Here is a 26,191-nt window from a genome sequence, read left to right on the forward strand (position 1 = left end):
GGGTTAAAGCACTGGTAGATCATCAATAACAGAATAGAGGATTTCCTGCTAATTCCTACAATCTACTGTGGACAAAGAAGGTGGCAGTTTGTCCTGAGTCAAAGCACCTTTTTTTATTTTTATTTTTTTAAAGGGGGGCACAGAATGTTCAGAATTCTGTTCAGAACTCTACAGAAATAAATGCATTTTTGACCATTTGGTCATTAAAGCTCCCAACCCAAGATATTCCTAAGAAAAAGAATAAAAGCCATCAGCTTCCTGGACAATTTCTAGTATGCTTAATTTTAACTTAATTAAAATCCATGCACATTCAAACAAATATAGGACTCGCCTCCACTTCCTATCCAAAACTCAAGTCTAGCATCATCATTTTATGAAATACCAGCTGCTCTATGTTAATTTTTGTACAGAGATATGTCTGTTTAGGAAAAGGTGGTATACATAATCTAAATAATCAAAGCAGGAAAACAGTTATCCATATAGAAAAACATTATACACATTATCAAAAATTATCTTAAGAAATACAAGTGTTCAGGCTGGGCTTAGTGGCTCAGGTTTGTAATCCCAGCACTTTGGGAGGCCCAAGTGGGTGGATCATGATGTCAGGAGTTTGAGACCAGCCTGACCAACACGGTGAAACTCTGTCTCTACCAAAAACACAAAACTTAGCTGGGCATGGTGGCACACACCTGTAATCCCAGCTACTCAGAAGGCTGAGGCAGGAGTATCGCTTGAACCCGGGAGATGGAGGTTGCAGTGAGCTGAGATTGTGCCACTGCACTCCAACCTGGGTGACAGAGTGAGACTCCATCTAAAAAAAAAAAAAAAAAGGAAAAGAAAAAAAAAGAAAAAGGAAAAGTGGTCAAACAAAAAACCATCATTGTAGAAAGTTCTCCATAATAAGAATTGCAGGTCCCCCCAAATCACCAGGAGCAATTTGTTTTATTCAATTTTACTTTAACTTTTATTTTAGATACAAAGGGTACATGTGCAGGTTTGTGACATGGGTATACTGTGTGATGCTGAGGTTTGGGGTATGGATCCTGTCCCCCAGGTAGTGAGCATAGTACATGATGGGTAGTTTTTCCACCCATGCTCCCTGTCCCTAGTCTGCAGTCCTTGTTGTTCCCATGTTTACGTCCATGTGTGCTCAATGCTTAGCTTCCGCTTATAAGTGAGAACACATAGTATTTGGTTTTCTGTTCCTGCGTGAATTCGCTTAGGATAATGACCTCCAGCTGCATCCACGTTGCCACAAAGGACACTATTTCATTCAATTTTATGGCTGTACAGTGTTCCAGGGGCAATTTAATAGTTAAAAAAACCCATACAGTAGGGAACTCATATAAAAAATAAATAAATCTCAGATTTCTGCTTGTAGCCAAGATGGAGCAATAGTCACCGATTTGCCCTCCCTCCGGAGACAACTGAAAACTGGACAAGTAGGAGGCAATGGCTCCCCAGGTTATCTGACACCAGACAATGAAGTCAGTGACCCCTGAGAGACAGAAAACAAATGAATTAATCCCTAACTCTGCCCCAGCTGACTTCACGGAAGTTTCTGGGCTTTGACACAGAGAGAGGAACCAAAATGAAATCTGGAGATCTCTGGGTGGAAGAGATGAGAGATGAGGGATACCAACCAGTTAGAGTTTCAGAGCAGAGAATCAAAAAGGAGACAGCTGCACAGATAGGAATTTCCAGAGATTTTCAGAGCCTTCCTCTCAAGTCATGAGCAGAACACGTATCAGTACACACCCATGAATAGATTACCTAAGTCCCAGAAAAGGACCACCAGAGTGGATTAGAGGGAACCATCCCCAGGGCAGGGACAGAAGGGAAAAGGGCTGTTCCCATCTGCCAGAGTAAAAACCTACATAACGCATGGGCACTGCATACAAAACTTAATTGGTTTGCATCAGTACTAAGAAATAATTGGCCCTTGGTTAAATTCTGCTCTGGCTCCATGTAACAAAGCTGAAAAGTAAAACTTCCAAACAACAAACTGTTTCCAACTGACTGACTTGTATCCCAGATCAAACTCTAGAATATTAATAGAAGTATAAAAATGTACATCACTTGACAAATTAAAACTCTGGTACTATTCAAAAATTACTAGGCATGCAAAGAAGTGGAAATATACAATCTATAATAAAGAGAAAAATTAATTAACACTGACCCAGAAATTACACAGATAATGGAATTAGTACACTAATAGATACTAGAAGAAAAATTAATATGTTAAAGGCAGGCAGAATTTTTTTTAAAGAGTCTTGCTCTGTTGCCTAGACTGGAGTGCAGTAGCACGAGATCTCAGCTCCCTGCAACCTCCACCTCCTGGGTTCAAGCAATACTCCTGCCTCAGCCTCCTGAATAGCTGGTACTACAGGTGTGTGCCACCATGCCCAGTCATTTTTTTTGTATTTTTAGTAGAGATGGGGTTTTGCCATGTTGCCCAGGCTGGTCTCAAACTCATCTCAGGCAATTTGCCTGCCCTGACCTTCCAAAATGCTTGGATTACAGGCGTGTGCCACTGCACCTAGCCTACAGACATGCAGAATTTTAAGGGATCCAAATTAAGCTTCTAGAAACAAAAACTACAATAATTGAAACCCAAAAAAATGTGTTGAATTGGATGAACAGAAGATTAGACACTGCAGAAGAAAAGGTTAGCGGACCTGAAGAGATAGCAGGAGAAACTACCCCAAATGAACATAGAGAAAAAAGACTAAGAAACATCACCAGAGAATTGTGACACGTGGGAGGACTTCAAATACCTAATACACATGAAATTGTAATTTCTAAAGGAGAAACAATAGAAAGGAGAATAGAAAAATATTTGAAAAAATGTCCAAATTTTACAAAAGCTGTAAACTCAAAGATCTAAGAAGCCTGATGAAACTTAAGCACAAGAAACATGAAGGAACTACACCAAAGTGCTTACTCAAACATAGTAACATACAGAAAATCTTAAGAGCATATGGAAATAAAGATATACTGTGTACAGAACAAAGTTAAGATGGACAGCAGCTTTCTTCCTGGAAAAAGTGCAAGACAGAAGAGTAAAATCTTAAAAATACTAAAAGAAAGATATGTTGACCTAAAATGCCTTTCTCATAAAAATACCTTCCACAAATGACGTGAGAATGAACAGCACCAGGAGTAAACGCTCATGCAAACCACAGATTCTGTGTGATAATAATGTGTCAATGCAAATTCGTCAATTATAGCAAACCTAACCCTCTGGTAGGGGATTTTTGAGAGCAGGGGAGGCTGTGGGTTTGAGGGAAGGGGAAGGTCTAGAAGAAATCTCTGTACCTGCAGCTCAGTCCTATAATGTATCTGCAATTGCCCTAAAAATATCTATAAAGGCCTGGCACAGTGGCTCACGCCTGTAATCACAGCATTTTGGGAGGCCAAGGCAGGCGAATCCCTTAGGGCCAGGAGTTCGAGACCAGCCTGGCCAACATGGCAAAACCCCATCTCTACTAAAAATACAAAAATTAGCTGGGCATGGTGGTGCATATCTGTAGTCTCAGCTAGTTGGGAGGCTGAGGTAGGAGAATCATTTGAACTCAGCAGGTGGAGCTTGCAGTGAGCCAAGATTGTGCCACCATACTTCAGCCTGGGCGACAGAGAAAGACTCCATCTCAAAAATAAAAATAAAAAAGTGTAAATAAATACATACATTGAGCTGAGAAGAATGTAGATAAAATAATATAAGATCTAGCCACTGCAGCTTGGAGGCAAGCCTATGAGTTTGTTAAAATATATAGAGAGAGTCAGTTTCCACAGCTTCTCATCCTTCCTAGTCTTACTTTTAGATTCTCCACTTTTCTGCCCTCCAGCCTGAAATCTGGGCTTCATTTTCCATCTCTGCTGCGCACTCATCCTGACTGCATGTATAGCTGGGGCCATGCTGCAGGCTGACTGGAAGAGGGAAAGAGCCCCAGGGGTCCACCCCACTCTTAGGACCACTTCCCTGCTGACGGAAGAGGAAGGTTGCAGTCTCACAGAGCGTTAGGTGTCTCTGGGCCCTCTGCTATGGGATTTCTTGAGATGGAGCATGGAAGAGTGTAGGAAATAAGAAATGGTATTCCCACACACTGGGAGCATCAGGAGTTCCATGTCCTGCGTCTTGAGCCTGAAGTAGAGGCTTCTCCTAGAGTTGTTTCTGTTTGCATTAATGCCCACTTCTGGGTGCAAAGTTGCCTGGACTCCAGGCCGTGGTGAACACACCATCAATTCTGTGTTTGTGTTCAACAAACATAGGGAAGTTTACGTTAAAGGTTTATATTAGAAGAAAGATTTCCTATCACTAATCTAAGCTTCTACTTTTAGACTAGGAAAGAAAAGAACTAAATAAACCTAAGAAGAAGGAATGAAATAATCAAGATAAGAGCCGAAATTAATGAAATCAATTTACTAATTGTTTGAACAGAAAACAACAGAGAAAATACATCAAAAGCTTTTTCTTTCAATAAATAAATAACATAATACAACTCTACCAACACTGGAAAAGAAAAAAAGAGAAAAGAGAAGAGGCTATCACTGGAGACCCTGCAGACACTGAAAGGATAATAAGGGAGTACTGGTACCCACTGGTACCCACTCACATAAATTCACAACTTAGATGAAAAAGACCAATTCCTCAGAAACTACAAATAGATCATTAAAGATACTGAGTTCAGTTCATATCCTTCCAGATAAGACATCTTCACACCCAAGTGGTTTCTCTGATAAATTCTATCAAACAGTTAAGAAAAAATTCATAGCAATTCTGCACAGTCTTTTTCACAAGGTAGAAGACAGGACACTGTCTTGGAGAAAACGTTTGCCAATTGAATATCCAATACACATGTGTCTTCAGAATATATAAAGAACTTGAAAAAACAGTCAACATGATACTATTTATGCAACATACCTGAACAGAAAATTCACCAAAGATGTATGAATGGCAAAGAAGCCCATAAAAAGATTTTCAGGCCGGGTGCGGTGACTCACACCTATAATCTCAGCACTTTGGGAGGGTGAGGCAGGCAGACCACGAGGTCAGGAGTTTGAGACCAGCCTGGCCAACATAGTGAAACCCATCTCTACTAAAAATACAAAAATTAGCCACACCTGTAGTACCAGCAACTCGGAAGGCTGAGGTGAGAGAATCGCTTGAACCCAGGAGGGGAGGTTGCAGTGAGCCGAGACCATGCCATTGCATTCCAGCCTGGGTGACAGAGTGAGATTCCATCTCAAAAAAAAAAAAAAAAAAAAAAAGATGCTCAACATTAGTCATTGGAGAAATGCAAAGAAAAATCACAAGAGAATGCTGGTGTAAATTCATTTTAATGCCAAAAATGTAAAAGACTGGATCAAACCACATGTTGGAGAGGAGATGGGAAGACAAAGGGAACAATCAATTTGGAAAACAGTTTGGCAGTTTTTAAAAACCATAACCATATACTAACTCTATGCCTCAGCCATTCTACTCCTATAATTTCCCCAGTCTCTCAAAAAGTGAACATGTCTATATAAAGTCTTGTACACCAGTGTTCATAGGAGCTCTATTTATAATAACCCCAAAACTGAGAAAACCCAAATATCTATCAATGGGTATGTAAATATACAAAATTAAGACTCGGCAATAAAAAAGAATGGACTATAACAACATAGATGAATGTCAAAATTATGATGCTGAGTGAAGGAAACCAGACGCAAGAGTACACAATTTACAGTGCCATTTATTTAAAAAATAGACAATGAAATTAATTTATAGGAGGTGATATGGTTTGGCTCTGTGTTCCCACCCAAATCTCATGTTGAATTGTAATCCCTACATGTTGAGGGGGGGACCTGGTTGAAAGTGATTGGATCATGGGGTGGTTCCCCCATGCTGTTCTCCTGATGGTGAACTCTCATGAGATCTGATGGTTAAGTGTGGCGGTTTCCCCATGCTATTCCTGTGATAATGAGTTCTTATGAGATCTGATGCTGTAAGTGTGGTGGTTCCTCCATACTCTTCTTGTGACAGTGAGTTCTTATGAGATCTGATGGTGTAAGTGTGGCAGTTCCCCCATGCTGTTCTCCTGATGGTGAGTTCTCATGAGATCTGATGGTGTAAGTGTGGCGGTTCCCCCAAGCTGTTGTCTGATGATGAGTTCTCATGAGATCTAAGAGTGTAAGTGTGGTGGTTCCCCCAAACTGTTCTTGTGACAGTGAGTTCTTATGAGATCTGATGGTGTAAGTGTGGTGGTTCCCCCAAACTGTTCTTGTGACAAAGGGTGGTGGTTCCCCCATGCTGTTCTCCTGATGGTGAGTTCTCATGAGATCTGAAGGTGTAAGTGTGGCAGTTCCTCCATGCTGTTCTCATGATAGTGAGCTCTCATGAGATCTGATGGTGTAAGTGCGGCAGTTCCCCCGCGCTGTTCCCGATGTTGAGTTCTCATGAGATCTGATGGTGTAAGTGTGGATGTTCCCCCATGCTGTTCTCGTGGTAGAGAGTTCTCACAAGATCTGAGGGCTTAAGTGTGGCACTTGCCCCCTTGCTCTCTGCCTCCTGCCACATAAGACATGCCTGCTTCTCCTTTGCCTTCGCCATGATTGTAAGTTTCCTGAGGCCACCCCAGCCATGCAGAACTGTGAGTCAATTAAACGTACTTTCTTTACAAATTATCCAGTTTCAGGTAGTTCTTTATATCAGTGTGAAAATGGACCAATACAGGAGGCAAAAGCATATCAATGCTTGTCTGGGGATGAGAACTTGGTGACAGGTAAGAAAGTGACACTATAAAAGGGCTTGAAGCATTTTTGGGGAGGTGATAGATATTACCATCTTGGGCTCATGGGTGTATGTTTATGTAAAAACACAATTGCTTTCTTTACCAAAAACAAGGTGAAGGTAGGTCAATTACTTCTCAATAAAACTGTCAAAAATAAATAAATTAAATGTCCATTCATGAAAATAATTCAGAGAAACTTTAAAAATTTGTCCTGGATGACTACCATCAAAACCAAAATGCTTTCTCCTTCTGATGTATAGTTTGCACAAAAGTAAACACTGAAGGAGTACCTTCCCGTGGTGGAAAAAGCAAAGAAAATGTTCTCAGGTGAGCCGAGCTTGAGATCTTGATAGGAATCACAACGTAGCTCACCAAAGTGCCAGGCAGATGAGATTACATAATGCGCGCTTTCACAGTGTCTCGCCAATAGCAAAACTACTCATATTATTCCCTTGTATTGGATAAGTGCTACATTTTGGATGTTACAGTTATGAATATATTTAACCTGTGAGGATTAGTCTCACTAGGATATGCTGAAGGGCAGAAGAACATCTGTTATTTGGTCAATGTGCATAACATTTTCTGAAAAAATTGATAATACATAGCACAGGCAGTTAGTGGCCTAATAATAAACTGACACACCAAATTACCCTATTTCTACATCAGCATGTACTTGTCTATTGGTTAAAAGCATGTATTTCTGTATGTGTTTTAGGCTTAGATGGTCCTTATTTTGAAATAATGGGACAAAGATGAAAATGTACACTAAATGAAGGAATTCATTTTTTCTTCATGCTTTTTAATAATTTGAATACAGATCACCGATATAAAGATATTCTATGGGCCGGGCACAGTGGCTCATGCCTGTAATCACAGAACTTTGGGAGGCCGAGGTGGGTGGATCACGAGGTCAGGAGTTTGAGACAAACCTGGCCAAAATGGTGAAACTCTGTCTCTACTAAAAAGATACAAAAAAAAAAAAAATTAGCCAGGAGTGGTTGCATGTGCCTGTAATCCTAGCTACTCAGGAGGCTGAGGCAGGAGAATCACTTGAACCCAGGAGGAAGAGGTTGCAGTGAGCTAAGATCACACCATTACACTCCAGCCTGGGCAACAGGAGAAGACTCCGTCTCAAAAAAAAAGATATTCCATAATTTCACTCTATACTCAATATTTAACAATAATTAAGACAAATCAAATAGAAAATTGAAATGTATCTTATAAAAATAATGGATTTGAATCTCCTAATGTAGTCTATAAGAACTGCAAAGGCACTCAATTAGCTGTTGTAGTTAAGAATTCCTTGTACATAGCAGACAATCTATAAATATTTGTTGAAGGAAGAAAGGAAAGGAGATGAGAGTAAAGAATGGAAGGAAACAAAAGACAAAGGGGCAAGGAATGCTTCAAATTTTCAACCAGGAAATGTCACAGCATCCTTAAGACATAATCTTGCTTTTTTAGTCTTTGACATTTGTTGTTTATCTGAAATATTATATGTCTTACCACAACCTTACCTACTGCACAGGCCCAACTCAGCCATCCATGTTGCAAAATGCCCTCATACATCTACTGAGCAGCCATGGTTAAGAGGCACTGATTTAAACAAGTTGGTCTGAAGAATGCTTGGGTTGTGTGAGTGTGTGTGTGTGTAAGTAATGCCACAGATTTTATAACCATTAAGAGTGGCAAGAGAAGAAAGAGGATTCCCTGGAAATTTTCAAATTATAATTTGAAATCTGTATTAATTATTTCAAGAGCAAAACAATAATTAATGAGGAAGTAACCTTGTACCAGGCCCAGGGAAAGGTGAGGGGACACAGTGTAAAATGGGATGCTTGTAAATATCACTCAGCTTGCATCTAGATAAGATTGTGAGAAGATATTATGGGATAGTGGGAAGAGCAAATCTTTATTCCAAATATTTTCTATTCCAATGACAAAGACCCAAAATGGGAAAAGACATTGCTACCACTGAATTTCCAAGGTACTTTATAACATTGATTGTAAAAATTGAAAGTGAACATGCACCTTGAGAGATTTACCAAGAGGGCCTAACCTGGATTGTGAAGCTGATGAGCTTCTGAAACAAGAAACACAACTAGAGCACAGAAGCTGTTTTGAGATGAACCTTCAATCAAGGTCTGCATTTCCTCAACACCCAGTTCACTGGTGATATATTTCCTGTTATCAGAATGTGTATGCTTTATTGGCAGTATAATCACAGTACAATAAAGAACTAAAGTCAAGTATAAAATATGCAATTAAGTGCTGAAGTTTTTCATTCAAATGTGGGAAGGTGATTATGGCATTAACATTGGTCTTAGCTAGGGGGTGTGTTGGGCATAGAAAATGGATTACTTGAGTGTATGCTTGCCTCAAATATATCGTTCACTAGGACAAGACCAATAGATATTTTACTAGTTCCTGTGATGATTCCTCTTTAAAAGTCTCTTCCTGGTAATTCTATGAAAGACAATCTTTAAACTATGTGTAGGTCATCACCAACAAAAAAAAGTGTAGGTATAACTTTCATGTTTTACTCTATTGTTAAATAATCACTGATTTACTAAATCTAGTGTATAAACGGTTACTTCTATTTCTTAGCCTTGTAGAGACTTAATAGAAGAAGTGCGTTCAAAACAGAGAACATAATTTTGATGAATGCCACATGTTGCATTCTGATTTGTGAATGGGAATCTGATTTTCAGTGTCATAATGATCAGAGCTGGAAAAAGGTCACATTGCCCCTGTCTCTCATCATTCATCAGTGACGGAGGTGGCTCAACATATCTCCTATTATTTTCCTTATTCCCTCACTCTATGCACTGCTAATTTTCAGGACACTTTGTAATAGCATTCATTCTTCTGAACATTTCATTGTTTTGAATATATAAAAAGTTTCTTTCTAACATAAAGTGATCCAAGTTTTGATAACTGTGGAGACAGTAGTTGAGAACTTAGAAAAAATAGATGTTTTTGTCATAAATGTGAAAATATTTATAAGAATACTATTTAAAAGTTTGAAAACACGTTGTCATCATCCTTTTCATTCTTTAGCAAATGATGTGTTGTTTTAAAAAATATGAATTTCTAGACAATAAAACAAATTATTTTTATTCCAGAATAGATTCTGCTAAAAGTGGACATCTTTATGTCATATAATATAAGTACTGAGTACTTAAGCTGCCACAAAACTAAGTTTTCAAGTTTAAGTGCAAGGGTCTCACAATGATGTAGCTGGTAGTAGAGCATTCCGTGAGTATTCTGTGGAAATACTGTAAAGTGGGTCAGCTATAACTGAATTTTTCTTAGTTAAAAATAGCTTCTCACCTAAACATGAGATCACCAATACAGTGTCCACTGTGATTTGATGTTTTTATCCCTAAACATATTTCCATGTATAAATTGATGCTTCACCTTGGGAATATCACAAAGAATGCTGTCAGTTAACAAAGCATTTCAAAGACCTAAGAAAGAAAAATCAAATGTAACCTTTAAAAGATATAAAATAGAAGTACTAATCTATGCCTCATTTCATAGTTACTACATGGGTAGATATTTCAGAAAATGAATCAGGGCTCTTTTTTGGGGAGAAAGACTATTATTAACCCGCCCAATGTCAAAACCTTGGATCATTATCTCATTCTAAAGTGTAAATGGCTACCCTAAAATGGAAACATTTACTCATAGTTAAACCAAACTTTTTAAGCTGGTAAGATAATAACAACTATTTAGGCCTATTGATATGTCTTGTATGGGATATCAATAAACATTACATCTAAGACACAAAATTTAGAGCTCAATTCTAAAACTATACAGAAAACTGAAACATTAATCGTTTGTGTGTTAGTCCATTCAACAAATATCTGTTGGTCATCCACTACATGCCAGACGATGGAGCTGAGAGTCTATCGGGAATTACAGAATACAGAATCCTGGTGATGAAATCCAATGAGACTTATGGGAAGATGGAGTAGTAGAAAGATAGGATGACTGTATGTCCTGCTTTGTCAGGACAGTCCCAGTTTAATACCTGTATTCCTGGCAAAATTATTAATTGTTCCTTGTTTTACTATAAAACATGTCTTGGTTTGGTCCATACACTATAAAGTCACCATTGTCTTTAGCCACATACAGTATTAGATTCTAGAATAATTCTGCTGGCAATATGCTGCTCTGAAGACTAGAGGCAGATTTCTAAATTAATTGCCTGTGAGATTAGTACTCTAATAGTTGTGCCTACTATTTATTCATTGGACTCTCAATGTAAGGATCATGAGAGACTTGGCACTGAATTAAGACAAGTGAGGCCCTGGATTAGCCACATCGATTGAGATGAGTGTTATGGACTGAATGCTTGCAACCTCTTAAAATTCATATGTTGAAGTCGCTAAATCCCCAAAGTTACTGGATTTGGAGATAGATCCCTTGAGAGGTAATTAAGGCTAAATTAGGTCATAAGGGTGGGGCCCTGATCCAATAGGATTAGTGTCCTTATAAGAAAAGACAGGAGAGAGCTAGCACTCCCCTGACCTCCGTCTTGACTTCCCATGGCATGCAAGTACCAAAGAAAAGCCATGAAGTCATATGAGCACACAGTGAGAAAGCGGACCTCTACAAATGAGGGGCAAGCACGCACTAAATGCCAGCTTGCTTGCTGGTGCCTTAATCTTGAACTTTTAGCCTCCAGACTGTGAGAAAACAAATGTTTTTTAAGCCACCTAGTCTGTTATTTGGATATGGCAGCCCAAGCAGGCTAATACAATAACTGACAGCTCAGACTACAATGCTGAAGTGTCTCAGCTCTACCAAGATGTCTGGAACCTCTTTAGCTAAGACTGAGTAAAATAAGAAAATGCAAAGGATGATTTGGGGACAATAATTTAACTTATGCATATGAAATTTTGGACATTTAACTCAGAAAGGCAAGATAATCAGATTTGGGATTTCAATTCCATTGGAATTGAATATCTCTGGACTTTAATTTATAAAGTACATTAATCTTTGAACTTTCATTTCTCACTGGGAACTTAATAATGGCAGCAGACTTCCAGTCAAATATGGAGGGATATCTAGGCTATTGGGATTTTATTATTAGAACTGCTCTTTTGTTTTATTTTAACATTTTCATTTATTCTGGTTACGGGATCCCTGATGAACTACACTGGACAATGTGTCAGGGCAAGGTTTGGGATGGGAAAGAATGAATTCACAGCCTTGAATGTAGAGTGGCCTGGAGATCGATACAGTAACCCATTGTTGACTATGACCCATTTCAGTTTCTTTGGATACAAAATTTACATTGCTGGGTTGGGCATGGTGGCTCTCGCCTGTAATTCCAGCACTTTGGGAGGCCAAGGTGGGCGGATCACCTGATGTCAGGAGTTTGAGACCAGCCTGACAAACATGGTGAAACCCCGTCTCTACTAAAAATACAAAATTAGCTGAGCATGGTGGCACATGCCTGTAATCCCAGCTACTCCGGAGGCTGAGGCAGGAGAATAGCTTGAACCTGGGAGGCAGAGGTTGCAGTGAGCCAAGATTGTGTCATTGCACTCCAGCCTGGGCAACAAAGAGCGAAACTCCACCTCAAAAAAAAAAATTTTTTTTTTCATTGCTTATTAGTGGTCCTAGAAGGATACACAATGAAGCAGTGGTGTGCTCGTGAAGATAAGAGAAAGAATGTTCTTAAAGACTAAATATCCCCCCAGGGGTATAGCCATGCCCATTACTACAAGTTTACTGGATGAGACCAGTAGTTCCAGAAAGTAAAACATGGCAGAACACTAGACAGAGAAACTTCTGGTCTGATGTTTCCTTAGAGGTGGAGGTAGAGTGACCTGCTGGGCCACTCTCTAACCTTTCCCACTTCTTAAAGGAAGGTGAAGTGGTAGACTAATCTAATCATTAATCTAGGGAAGAAAACTTGTGAACAAACTGCTTGCAAAGAAACAGTTGTTTCCCTCTCCTTCTCCAAGCTCCAAGATTCAAAATCTGATATTGCATTTTTTTAATAAAAATATTCAGAATTCTGGGACTAAATTTTTTTATGGACTTCACAATTGTGTTAAAAGTACATTGTAACTCCCAAAATATTGAATTAGGATTGCAAACAGATCTCCGTTTATTTTACCAGGATAATCACCTTCATTTCATTTGTTTGGTATTGAACGTTTGCTCAGTGGAATTATATATTCATTTTATATCATTTGGGCCGGTCAGCTTTGGGTATTTGTTTCCGAGGTTGTTAGGTTGTTAGGAAGTTATTAAAGACTTTTTATTTTCATTTTCACCTTGTTTTAAGCAAAAATGTACAATCCTTCATTTGTAAACATCGCTTTTCTTATTGTTCTTTGAGCTGATTTTCCAAAGGTTGTGACTGATCCAGCCTCCTTTCATACCCAGCTGCCTTATGCCACAAATGAGTCTGTGGGATGGTGGGTGAGAGGTATGGGACTGGCTGCAGTCCAGGAAACTCTACAAAATTAAATGGGTTGGTTTTCAGGAAGCAGACCAAAGGCAATCCAGAGTATAAGGCCCACAGCTGAATTTTAGAACTCTCCAAGGCCTTCTTTTCACCTGATGTCACAGTGCCATTCTGACGTGCCTGTGCAATTGAGGGTGGATGTTAATGACAGTCAAGCCTCAGAAACAGCACGCCACTGTGGAAGTGGAACCAACAACTACTTTGGAACAGGACCAATGTCAGTACAAATCTCATGTTCTGCAGTGGTTAGAGACACCCTTAGGGATGACGTGCGAGACTTTGGACCTACCTCCTGGGAACTGCAGTTTTCTCAGCTGTAAAATAGAAATGCTGGCAGTAATCAACTTTACACGAGTGCTTTGAGGATTAAATGAGATGATGCTTGTGAAGGGTTTAGCACAGTGCTCGTTGCCTAGGAAATACTGATAAATGTTATTTGGAAAAACATTAAATCGAAGCTATGGCAAATATTAATTACATAATAACAAATATCTACATAATGAGAGTAGTTACTCTAAATGGTTATCATAAGGAGAAGAATAGTGAGTATACAGTGAAGAGTGTGGAGTCTGACTCACAGCGGGTACACAGTGGTGATCCATGACGACGACTCTGATGCCGCGCTTATGTGGACTCCTAAGCTACACTGACATTCTGATTTAGTAAACTGCTTGTATGAAATAAGAGTGAGCAAATAAGGATTGAAGAAATTAATGATGAATGAATGAGTGGATGCTGTTGTGGGGGATCATACTACTTGGTAGAGTAGAAATTAGGATCCCAGCCACATGATGAAACAAAACAGCAAGGTCGCCTTTCATATCGTCTGTTTTTCTAAAAAATTTTCCCCAACTATATTAGAAAGAAGATGAGTGGGACTAGATCAAGGTTTAGTTGCCCTAGAGCCCCCAGCCACCTCCTGTTTTTGTCAGTTTACTGGAACACCACTTGACCCATTTGTTTAAATACTGTGACTGCTGCTTTCTGCTGGAGAGGCCCAGGTGAGCAGCTGGATCAGAGACCACATGCCCATGAAGTCCACAGTACATACTATTTGGTCCTTTATACAAAAAGTGTGCAGATCCTTGAAGTAGAATATGGGAAAACTTATGATCTATAATGCACTGAGCAGCATAACAAATTCTCAGTAAAGATATAATTTATTATGTTTAAGCTAAAGCGACTTCTGGAAGTGTTAAGCTTCTCTCTCATCTTATACATTTCATTGAAAAGTTACAGGTCCTCTCTCCTCTCAAACTTCATTAAACCTTAAACAAGCAGCCAACACTCAAGGACAGTTCAGCTTTAAGAAAATGGTTAGATGTGGCAAAATTACCTTGGAGAAAGTTTATCCTTTGCCAATTCAAGCTGTTGAGAATATTTAATATCTCCTGACCTTATTAATTCACACTTCTCTAAAGGATGCATTGACAGTAGTTGGCATCTCCAACATGTAACAAGGCAGAATTTTAAAAGACTCCAGCACAGGCTGTTCTCTGGCGAGGGTCTGCCTCATTGGGTAGCCACTGTCCGTTAGCTTTAATCCAATAGATGGAAGTGTGTCTTCTTTCATCCCTCTCTCTGAACACCCAATTTAACATCATGGATGTGTCCTTTCACAGCAAGGCTTTTCAGCAACAACTGTGTCATTTAGGCAAGCTAAATGGTTTGGGCTATTTCTGAGAGGGATTTCATCCAGTAACAATCTAAAAACACAGCTCACGGTCCCTCACCATGCCAAGCATAATAGCCAACCCTCTGGTGCTTTCATTGACAAGTCCTTCTGTCTTTTCCAAATAAGTTCTCCTCATTAAATAGTAAACTTCTCCATTTAGTTACCCTACTCTTCCCTGCCAACCATAAATAATCCCTTAAATGAATGATGGATGTGACACATGCAAGCTTGCCACCCCGGGTCTGGAGTTAAGACTCTAATGTTTGTTCCTCGTAAGCTGGGATTAAGATGGAGAGGAGTGACACCTTGAGAGAGAGCCATAGGACCACAATTCTGGCACAGCCCTTGGTGACCACTGGAAACAAAGACGTATGAATGAGAATGCCACAAGCATACAGGGTGATAAAGGCAGCTTTGGGAAAGGTGGCTGAGACCATGTAAAACATCTCCTGCAGGGACTTTTCAAAGCTGTCCTTTTTTCCTTTCTTTTCTCTCTCTCTGTTTTTTTTTTTTTCCCAACATGGCCTCCTATTACCCTTTCTCTCAATTCTACAATTTTGAAAAAAAAAATACATGGTTTTATATTATTCAACACATTAAATTAACTTATACATATTGGGGAGAGATGAAAATAATAATTCCTATGTATAGGCATGGCTGTGGAAGGGTTTTATTATTTCCCATCACTTGTGAGTTCTGTATTTGAAAGGATGGTAGCTTGTCTCATATTGGTGCTACACATGGATGCTCCCCATTGAATATATCTGGGTTGGGTTTAAGTGCTTTGATGAATAGAATACAGGGAGAGTGCTGCTGTGCCGTGTCCAGGCCCAGCTTTTAAGAAGGCTGCAAGCTTCTTTCCTTCTCCATGGAAACTTGACCCAGTGGGTAAGAAGTCTGGGCTATTCTGCTAGAGACAGAGTCACCTGCAGGAACAGAGGCACCAGACATAGGATTGAAGAGACCACAGTTTGGCTCACCCCAGCCCAGCCAGGACTTAGCTAACACCCACCTCTTCAGCCATATGGCTGCAACTGGAGAAGAGACCCCAAGCAAGCATTGCCCACTAATCCCGGTTAGCTCACAGCATGGAGAGAAAATATAAATTGCTGTTTTATGCCACTGAGTTTGGGGATGGGCCAACACACAATAACAGATAATTCAGCCAGAAGTTGATGCATTTCCAACCCTTTGTTACATGTTTTGCAGCGCATCCCTATGAGGAGGGCACTTCTCCATGCTATCTATGTTGGTCTTGGCCAAGCGACTGATTTTAACCAATGGGATACTTGGGAATGACACAGGCCACACTTCAGTAGCCTCTGTAACACTCATTCAGCCTTTTTTTTGGTCCTCCCTATGACTCAGGAAGAGTATATCCTAGATCTGGGCTAGTCTTTAAAGCTGAATCCCATTAAAAACAAAAACAAGAACAACAACAACAGCAAAGATTGGAGCTGGTTTGAGCTTAGGCATGCTACTTCTAAACCACACTCAAATGCAATGCAAGAGAGAAATAAACATTTGCTGTTGCAAGCCACTGATTTAGGATTTTTTTGTTCTACAGAACATACTGGTGGAAGCTGGCTTTTACAGTGTCATCAGTAGAAGGTCTCCTAAACTGAAGAATGAGACCGACATTAGAGAACATTATTGAGATCTACTGAAGACTAGATCAGATTTTTTCCTTCAGTTGCACAGAATTTGGATGCAGAGGCAGGAAGGGTGACCAGCTTCTTGCTGGAGGCCAGGCAAACCCCTCTTATGGTCTAAGGCAGAGATAAGCAAACTTTTCCTGTGAAGGGCCAGAGAGTAAATATTTTAGGCTTTGCATGCTAAGAGGCAAAACTGCGGATATTATATAGGTACTTATATAACCGTTTAAATGTAACCATTTAAAAATGTAAAAAATATTCTTAGCTCTCAGGCCACATGAAGCAGATGGCAGGCCAGATTTGTCTCTTGGGCTGTCATTTTCTAACCTCTGGTCTAGTGGTTTAAATGAACACATACATGGATATTTCCAGCACGCTCTAATAGGCATGTGATAATTATATTATACAACACATTTTGAACCTTAAAGACACCAACTTATCTGGGATTTTATAAAATGTCTTCCAAAGGAGAGGATACCTGAGTGAACCTTGAAGAGCAATAAAGGAAACAAGGTAGAAAAGATGACGGGATTGACATGTACGATGCCTCAAAATCTTTGAAACCATATGGTATGTTCTGGTAAGGCATGTTTCCTTCCATCAGCACAACAACTATCAAGTAACATAAACTTAGCTCCAAAACTTCCAAATGCAACATATATAGCTTTGCTGCCTATTGACACCAAATGAACACACAAACGTGGCTGTTTTACTTTGGGTGGGCTGCTATAACAACGTACTATAGATTGAGCAGCTTAAACAACAGAAATCTATTTCTCACAGTTCTGGAGGCTGAGAAGGCCAAGGCCAAGGTGCCAGCCACATTCTTGTGCCGGCCACATTCTCATGCCCTCATTCAACCTTAGTTACATTCTTAGAGGTTCCACCTCCAAATAAAGGCACATATGAATTTAGAGGAGGACACAGTAAGTCCACAGCTGTAGGCAATCCAATTATGTACCATAATTTGCACATAATAATTTTCCTGCTGCTTCTTTTATTGTTCCTCCTGTCTCCAAACTTGTGAAGTCTCTGGCCATTGGAGACAGAGTCCTTAAGTCTTTATCATTCCACTCTGAAGTTGTATTACACAAGGAATATACAGAAAAAAAATTGACAAGCATACTTTTCGACATTTAATCAAAATAGTACCCTCTCAACTAAAGCAATCCTCCAGTTTCAATTAGAAAGACTTGGAATGATGGACAGTTATTAAAGCCAAGATACCATGATGCAAATTTACAACCTCATGTCCACCTACAAAGTCCAAGAAATGTCCATTATCCACATTTATTGTCATGTCAGATTTCAGAAACAATACATCCTGTTCAAATCAGTGATTGCTTACTTCCCAACTGCAAAACTGGACATTTTTTTTTGTTCAAGATTTTTGTGGTAATCATATTCTTTCTTGTATACTTAATGAAGTCATTTGCTTTGATAGATTTTTATTCTCTGGCAGTTCAGACTAGGTGATATAAATAGAAAATAAATATTTTGCATAGGGGTAGTACATTCTGTTACCTGAAATTTTGGTAACCAAACAAACAACCAAAAATTTATATTAAATTACAACTCTAGGCTTTGTTTTTTATAACGATGTTTCCATTGCCTGGGGGCATTTCAAAGAGTGGATGAGCTTCTTGAATACTCAAGGAATATTAAAGTATGCTATTTCTTGATGTAACAGTATGTTGATTGTATCTTACTTAAATTCTTCAGTTTCTACAGGAACTATAATCTATGAATCAATATTTTTTGTAATATTATTTCAGACTGGCATCCTAAATGTAAGAGAGATATGGGCAAATTTCCTTTAAAATAAATTCGTAATTCCATTTCCACTGATAAGTCATTACAGATAAAAATAAGAAAAAGAAATCACATCTTATTTTAAATAAGGGAATGCTAAAAGAAATGCAAAGAATTACCTAAAAGTATCATTTCCCATCCTCAGTATTCCTTTTTACTCACTGTACTTTTTACAGTATGCCTATGATCTCTGTTATGCAGAAATATTACCTTAAAATCAATGACCATTTAATCTCCAATGCCAAGTTCATTTTGAAAAAATTTGCTAAACACCAACAAGGCACAAGCATTGTGAATGAATACGATACGATCCTCGTTTAGAAGAAGTTATAGTCTATTGTAAACATATAAAAATTACACTTAATTTTTAAGTATTAATTGCATTTACTATTTTAGCAAAAGAGTAATCCTAATAGAGCGTATATAAAACTGACTTGGAAGTATACAAAAGCAAAGGTAAAAAGAATTTTCTAATTTTATGATATATGATCTCTCTCTCTCTCTGTTTTTCTCCCTCCCTCTTTCCATCCCTCCCTCCCTCTCTCTCTCTTTCTCTCTCTCTCTTTCCACTCTCTTCTGGGGAAATAGAGCAATTTGGATAACTGTTGGAATAATGGTTAGAAATATTCATGTAGCTGACAAAGGTTACGCTGGACAATCACTAAGGGTTCCTGTAATGCAGAGAATCTTTGATGTCACAGATCTAAGGAACTCTAACAACACGAAGAAACAGAGAAAAATACACTAAATGCACCTTTCTAATATTGGCTGAGTGAGATAAATCCCATTTCACATCCTGCACACGTGCACCTCATTTTGTTGTGCTTTGCTTTACTGTGTTTTGCAGAGATTGCCTTTTTCACAAATTGAAGGTTTGTGGCAACCCGACAGCAAGCAGGTTTAATAAGCATAGTTCTTCCAACACATTCACACTTCACTTCTCTGTTTTGCACTTGGGTAATCCTTGTCATGTTTTAAAACTTTTCATTAAAATTATGTCTGTTATGGTGACCTGTGGTCTGCAATCATTGCTGTTACTATTGTAATTGTTTTGGGGTGCCACAAACCACACCGATATAAGAAAACAAACTTAATAAGTGTCACGTGTGTTCTCACTGTTCCAACTACCAAGAGGTCCCCCACCTCTCTCTCCCTCTTCTTGGGCCTCCCAATTCACTGAAACACAGAATTATTAAAATTAGGCTAATTAATAAACTTGCAATGGTCACGAAGTGTTTACATAAAAGGAAGAGTTGCACATCTCTCACGATTAATCAAAAGCTAGAAATGATTAAGCTTAGTAGGTCGAAAGTCAAGACAGGCCAAAAGCTAGATCTCTTGCACCAAACAGCCAAGCTGTGAATGCAAAGGCATGTTATTGAAGGAAACTCAAAGTGCTATTCTTGTGGGCACATGAATGATAAGAAGGCAAAACTGCCTTATTGCTGATATGGAGAAAGTCTGAGTGCTCTGGACAGAAGATAAGACCAGCTGCAATATTCCCTTAAGCCAAAGCCTAATAAAGAGAAAGGCCCTGACTCTTCAATTTTATGAAGGCTGAGAGAGGTGAGGAAACTGCAGGAAAAATGCTGGAGGGTAACAGAGGTTGATGCATGAGGTTTGAGGAAAGAAACTGTCTCCGTAACATGAAGGGGTGAGGAGAAACAGCACATGTTGATGTAGAGCTGCAGCAAGTTATCTAGAACAGTTAGCTAAAATAATTGATAGAGGTGGCTACAGCAAACAACAGATTTTTAGTGTAGGTGAAATAGCCTTCTATTGGACGAAGATGCCATCTAGGAATTTCAGAGTTATAGAGGGGACAATACCTGGCTTCAAAGCTTCGAAGGCCAGGCTGACTCTATAGGGGCTAATACAGCTGGCAATTTTAAGTTGAAGCCAGTTATCATTTGTAATTCCAAAAATCCTAGAGCCTTCAAGAATTATGCTAAGACTACTCTCCCTTTGCTATGTAAATGGAGTAACAAAGCATGGATGACAGCACATCCATTTTTAAAATCAATTTTACTTCAAGTTCTGGGATGCATGTGCAGAACATGCAGGTTTGTTACATACGTATACATGTGCCATGGTGGTTTGCTGCACCTATCAACCCATCATCTAAGTTTTAAGCCCCACATGCATTAGGTATTTGCCCTAATGCTCTTCCTCCCCTTGACCCCCAGTCCCAGATAGGCCCCAGAGTGTGATGCTCCCCTCCTTGTGTCCATGAGATCTCATTGTTCAACTCCCACTTATAAGTGAGGACATGTAGTGTTTGGTTTCTGCTCCTGTGTTAGTTTGCTGAAAATGATGGGTTCCAGCTTCATCCATGTCCCCACAAAGGACATGAACTCATTCTTTTTACGGCTGCATAGTATTCCACGGTGTATATGTGCCACAATTCCGTTATCCAGTCTATCATTGATGGGCATTTGGGTTGGTTCCAAGTCTTTGCTATTGTAAATAGTGCCGAAATAAACATACATGTGCATGTGTCTTTATAGTAGAATGATTTATAATCCTTTGAGTATATACCCAGTAATGGGATTGCTGGGTCAAATGGTATTTCTGGTTCTAGATCCTTGAGGAATTGCCACACTGTCTTCCACAATGGTTGAACTAATTTACACTCCCACCAACAGTGTAAAAGCATTCCTATTCCTCCACATCCTCGCCAGCATCTGTTGTTTCCTGACTTTTTAATGATCACCATTCTAACTGGTGTGAGATGGTATCTCATTGTGGTTTTGACTCAAGATGGATTAAAGACAAATGTAAAAGCTAAAACCATAAAAACCCTAGAAGAAAACCTAGGCAATACCATTTAGGACATAGGCATGGGCAAAGACTTCATGACTAAACACCAAAAGTAATTGCAACAAAAGCCAAAATTGATAGATGGGATCTAATTAAACTAAAGAGCTTCTGCAGAGCAAAAGAAACTATCATCAGAGTGAACAGGCAACCTACAGAATGGGACAACATTTTTGCAATCCATCCATCTCACCAAGGTCTAATATCCAGAATATACAAGGAATTTAAACAAATTTACAAGAAAACAAACAAACAACCCCATCAAAAAGTGGGTGAATGATATGAACAGATACTTCTCAAAAGAAGGCATTTATGCGGCCAACAAACATATGAAAAAAAGCACATCAATTTACAACATGGTTTACTAAATATTTGAAGTTCACTGTTGAGAACTACTGCTCAGAAAAAAAAATTCTTGCAAAACACTGCTACTTATTGACAAATCACCTGGTCACCCAAAAACTACTGAAGGAATTGAATATTGTTTTCATGCCTGCTAACATAGTATCCATTCAGCAGCCCATGGATCAAGGAGGAATTATTAAGAAATACATTCTCTAAGGATATAGCTGCCATAGATAGTGATTTTTCTGATTTATTTGGGCAAAGTAAACTGGAAACCTTCTGGAAAGTATTCCCCTTTCTAAATGCTCCTAATAATATTTGTGATTTATGGTAGGTAAAAATATCAACATTAATGGGATTTGGAAGCAGTTGATTCCCACCCTCATGGATGACTTTGAGAGGTTCAATACGCCAGTGGAGAAAGCAACTGCAGATGTGGTGGAAACAACAACAGAGCCAAAATTAGAAGTGGAGCCTGGAGATGTGACTGAACTGCTGCAACCGCATGATCAAATATTAATGGATGAGGAGTTGCTGCTTATGGATGAGCAAAGAAAGTGTTTTCTTGAGATAGAATCTACTACTGGTGAAGATGCTGTGAACATTGTTGAAATGACAACAAAGGATTTAGAAATTCCATAAACTTAGTTGGTAAAGCAGCGGTAAGATTTCAGAAGATTGACTCGAATCTTGAAAGAGGTTCTACTCTGGGTAAAATGCTGTTGCAGCATTGCATGCTACAGAGACATTTTTCACGAAAGGGAGTCAATGGATGTAGCAAACTTGATTGTTTCATTTTAAGAGATTACTACAGCCACCCTAGCCTTTAGCAACCACCACCCTGATGGGTCAGCAGTCATCAACATCAAGGCAAAACCCTCCACCAGCAAAAAGATTATGGCTTGCGAAAGACTCAGGTCATTGTTAGCATTAGTTAGGAAAAATATTTTAAAATTATGGTATCATATGGTGTTTTAGATGTAATGCTATTGCACACAACAGATGATAGGATAGTGCAAAAATAACTTTTATATGCAGTAGGAAACCAAAACCTTCATGTGATTTGCTTTTTTATGATATTAGCTTTATTATGGTGGTCCCTAACTGAACCTACAACGTCTCCAAGGTCAGGCTGGATAGTGATTCTCAAACTTCAACTGCATACCAGTCACTGAGGAATTGTGATGAATTTGCAGATTTTGATTGAGTGAACCTGGGGTGAGGCTGGAGATTATACATTCCTCACAAGTTTGCTTTGATCACCAAGGCACTGGTGCCCTTTCAACATTTGGCTCGGGGGAAGCAAAACAAAACAAAAACATTGTCCCCAGATGACTAGAGATTCCATGCTAGGGGTTCTCAAAGTGAGGTCCACATGGCAACAACGTTAACATCAGCTGGAAACTTTTAAAACATGAAAACTCACAGGCCTCTGCCAGATGTACTGAATCTGAACTTGGGGGAGCCCAGGAAACCATAGTTTAAGAAGCCTCCAGGTGATTCTGATGTGCACTGATGTCAGAGAACTGCTGTTCTGAGTAACACTAAAGAGGGAGTTACTACAGTTAAACAAATCATAATGTCTTCAGGCTTGTCACCCTCTGAGGACACTGCAGATCACTTCCTGAGACCTCAGCCTAGGACGGACACTCTCCATTCTATTTCATATTGAATCATCTCTGGAGCTACAAACCAGGGGAAGCCCAGTCCCTACTCCCTGTTGATTCGGATTCAGAAAGTTTGGGATAAATCTGGGGACTCTATTGTTTTAAACTTACACAACAACAGTTTTTAAAACTCAAACCAAAGACCATCTATACTTAAGAAGGTGGGAGGGCTGACCTTTAATACACACACTACAAAATGTAAGAAATATCAGCTCTTAACAGGCTTGGCATCTCTGAAGACTATGAAGGGATGTCCACCAAGGGACCAGAAAGAGATGGGTCAAGAGCCGTCCCTTTCAAAGCCCCACAACAGTCAGTGATAGCTACTAAGACTCCTGTCCATAACAACCCCCAGAAGTGTTATACCCAGCTTTTCTTTTTTTCTATGTAAGCCCAACTTTGTAGTTATTCCTTATAAATTAAGAGACAACATGTCTATTATCTCATTTACAAGCACCTTCTAAATTTTAAACACAAATATCTTGTCTATCTGAAATACATATTCTACAGTTTAAATATATCCATCCCCATGTGGTTCTGCTTATCTTCTATCTTCTAAAGATATTCTATCACCCCTTTAAAATGGAAGGCTCAAGCTGAACTCATATGTTGTTTATTTTCTTCTATGTGTCTTTATAAAATTTACCAACATGCACGATAAGTAAATGTGGCTTCTTTCTTCTGGAAAAACAAATGTTATAAAAATTAAACACAGAATTTTAGTCATCGTTTAAATATTATTCCCTTTGTTCTGAATTAAATATTTCAAATGTAGTGATTTAAGTTTGTTGGCTTGCTTGTTTTGTTTTTGTTTCACAGCTTCCTCAAAATAGTGGCTCGCATCGAACTAGTCAACAAAAGTCTTAAAATCTCTCTTTTTTGGATGAATGGTTTATCAAACAGACTTTTTCATATTGTAGTTGTACCGTTAATTTTTAAACATAAATGCAAGATTTCACACTTGCAATACTTATATTAGTTTACATCAGTATTATTTTAAGATCTCATTTTATTTTATATAGAATTACCAAATGTCTTCTGATTTCCTTTTTGCCCACCCCGTTTTATTTTTTAAATGTTTAAAAACAGATAGTCTCATTATTTTCACCAGGATTGTAATATCTTTCAAATATCTTTGAAAGCCATCTCTGATCCCGAATTACCTCCTTACTATGCGTCTGTAACACTTTGTAATATTCCAACCCTTTGTAGCATTACAAGCACTGAATGGCCATTATTTGCATACACATTTACCTGCCTAAACTGGGACATTCATCAAGCTAGAGTGTATAGCACAACAATGTACCTAAAGATGAGGCCTGGAATAGTGCTTAGTAGCATATATCTGTAAATTAAGTTACTATCCATCAACCAATTTATTTAAAATGGATTCTTCAGTGAGGATTTTAATTTACTTAAAATCAGACTAAAGTTTCTGATCAAATAAAATACATACAAACAAATACGTAGCCTGAGGGGATGATACTGCTTTTGGGTGAGTTTAGGTTCGTCTTGCAAATGGCTGGGATAAGGCTACCATCAGAGAAGGGCTAATACAGACATGAAGACGAGGCCACATGACAAGAGTTTATCCTAGGAATGAGTGCACTGTTTTGTGCACAGTGTGTTTTTCAGCTGAATTTATTAAAGAAAATAGAGGTCAACAAACTTCTGTTCTAAAGGGGCAGATAACGAACATTTTACAAATATTTTACACCATGGGACACTGTCTATCTCCACTGCAGTGCAAAAGTGGTTACAGATAATATGCAAAGAAATGATTGTGGCCATGTTCCAAGAAAACTTTATTTACAAAAACAGGTGGTAGGCTGGATTTGGCCCACGAGTGTAGTTTGCCAACCACTGATCTCAATAATATTTGTTCATATATAAAAGGGGAAATAATCACATATATATTCTCCTTTTAAATAATAAATAGGGAGTATCATATGCAATCATTTTATAAAAATTTACTTCAAGGAAAGCCACACTTTGAAAGCTTTGAAAGCCACACATGAGAATGGTTTCCAAGACACTGTCCTCAGTACAGTGTAATTATTTTTTATGTGAGCTTTGTCAGTGTCTTTCATTGTTTCCCAGAATATTTTGTTTATTGGAGATAAGAAAACGTAAACAACAAAAGCAATGCCAACAAAGACAACAGAAGATCCTTGCTGCAATAGTGTCAGTGTCAGTGTCAGTATAGTTCACTGAACAGCAGCTAAAACGATGATTTTAAGAGCAGAAGAATTTACCTTGACAGGAAATCCGAGAAGGAAAGGCGAACAGGGTATCCATATCGGAAGATCTTCACCATCTCCAGGACCCCAATATATTGCAGCTGAGCAGACACGTAAAAATTATCGAAAGTATCTGGCAGCTTTGAATTATTGGGCCTGATGCAATGAATGAAGTGTGGAGTGCACTTCTGAAGTTTTCCAATAATATCCGTTAGGGATTTCTAAGGAGAGAAGTAAAACCCAACTGATTCTCCAAAGGAGACACTAGCTAAAAATATGAAGCAGTTTTTAAATAAAAAGTCTTTATATCTTTAAATCTTATTATGCATTTACTCTGTGTGTGTGTGTGTATGTTTACTTTTTCTGAAGACATTTTGTTGCCAAAAATGGGAAAAAAAAGTACATAAACCCTCTTTAGTTACTATAAACATACATTAAGTTTTTGAAATCTGAAAACGTCACTAACCCTGAGTTGTGATGCTATGGTGACTGGATCTCCTCGTTCCAATCTTTGAAGAAATGTAGAAGTTCCTTTTTTTTTTAATAACTGTAATAAAAAGAAAGAAAAGAAGGAAAGGAGGGAGGAAAAGAAAAGAAAAGAAAGGAAAGGAAAGGAAAGGAGAAGAGAGGGAAGGGGAGGGGAAGGGAGGGAGAGTAGAGGGAGAGGGGAGGGGCTGGCGAGCCAGGCACACAGAGTCCAGGGGAAAGTGCAGCCCT

General features: G+C 38.8%; 1 protein-coding gene across 2 annotated transcripts in view; it reads right to left on the reverse strand.

The window, feature by feature from the left end:
• MYO16 (myosin XVI) overlaps positions 1-26,191 on the reverse strand; it is a 655,611-nt gene that overhangs the window by 136,480 nt on the left and 492,940 nt on the right. For both annotated transcript variants that reach the window (XM_011966244.1, XM_011966243.1), the window contains exons 26-27: positions 25,941-26,021; positions 25,490-25,695 (exon numbers count right to left, since the gene is read on the reverse strand). In XM_011966244.1, coding sequence (XP_011821634.1) covers positions 25,490-25,695; positions 25,941-26,021 — 287 coding nt within the window. The remainder of the gene's footprint in view (positions 1-25,489; positions 25,696-25,940; positions 26,022-26,191) is intronic.

Source organism: Mandrillus leucophaeus, unplaced genomic scaffold (genome assembly GCF_000951045.1).
Source record: "Mandrillus leucophaeus isolate KB7577 unplaced genomic scaffold, Mleu.le_1.0 Scaffold750, whole genome shotgun sequence".
Taxonomy (NCBI): Eukaryota; Metazoa; Chordata; class Mammalia; order Primates; family Cercopithecidae; genus Mandrillus; species Mandrillus leucophaeus.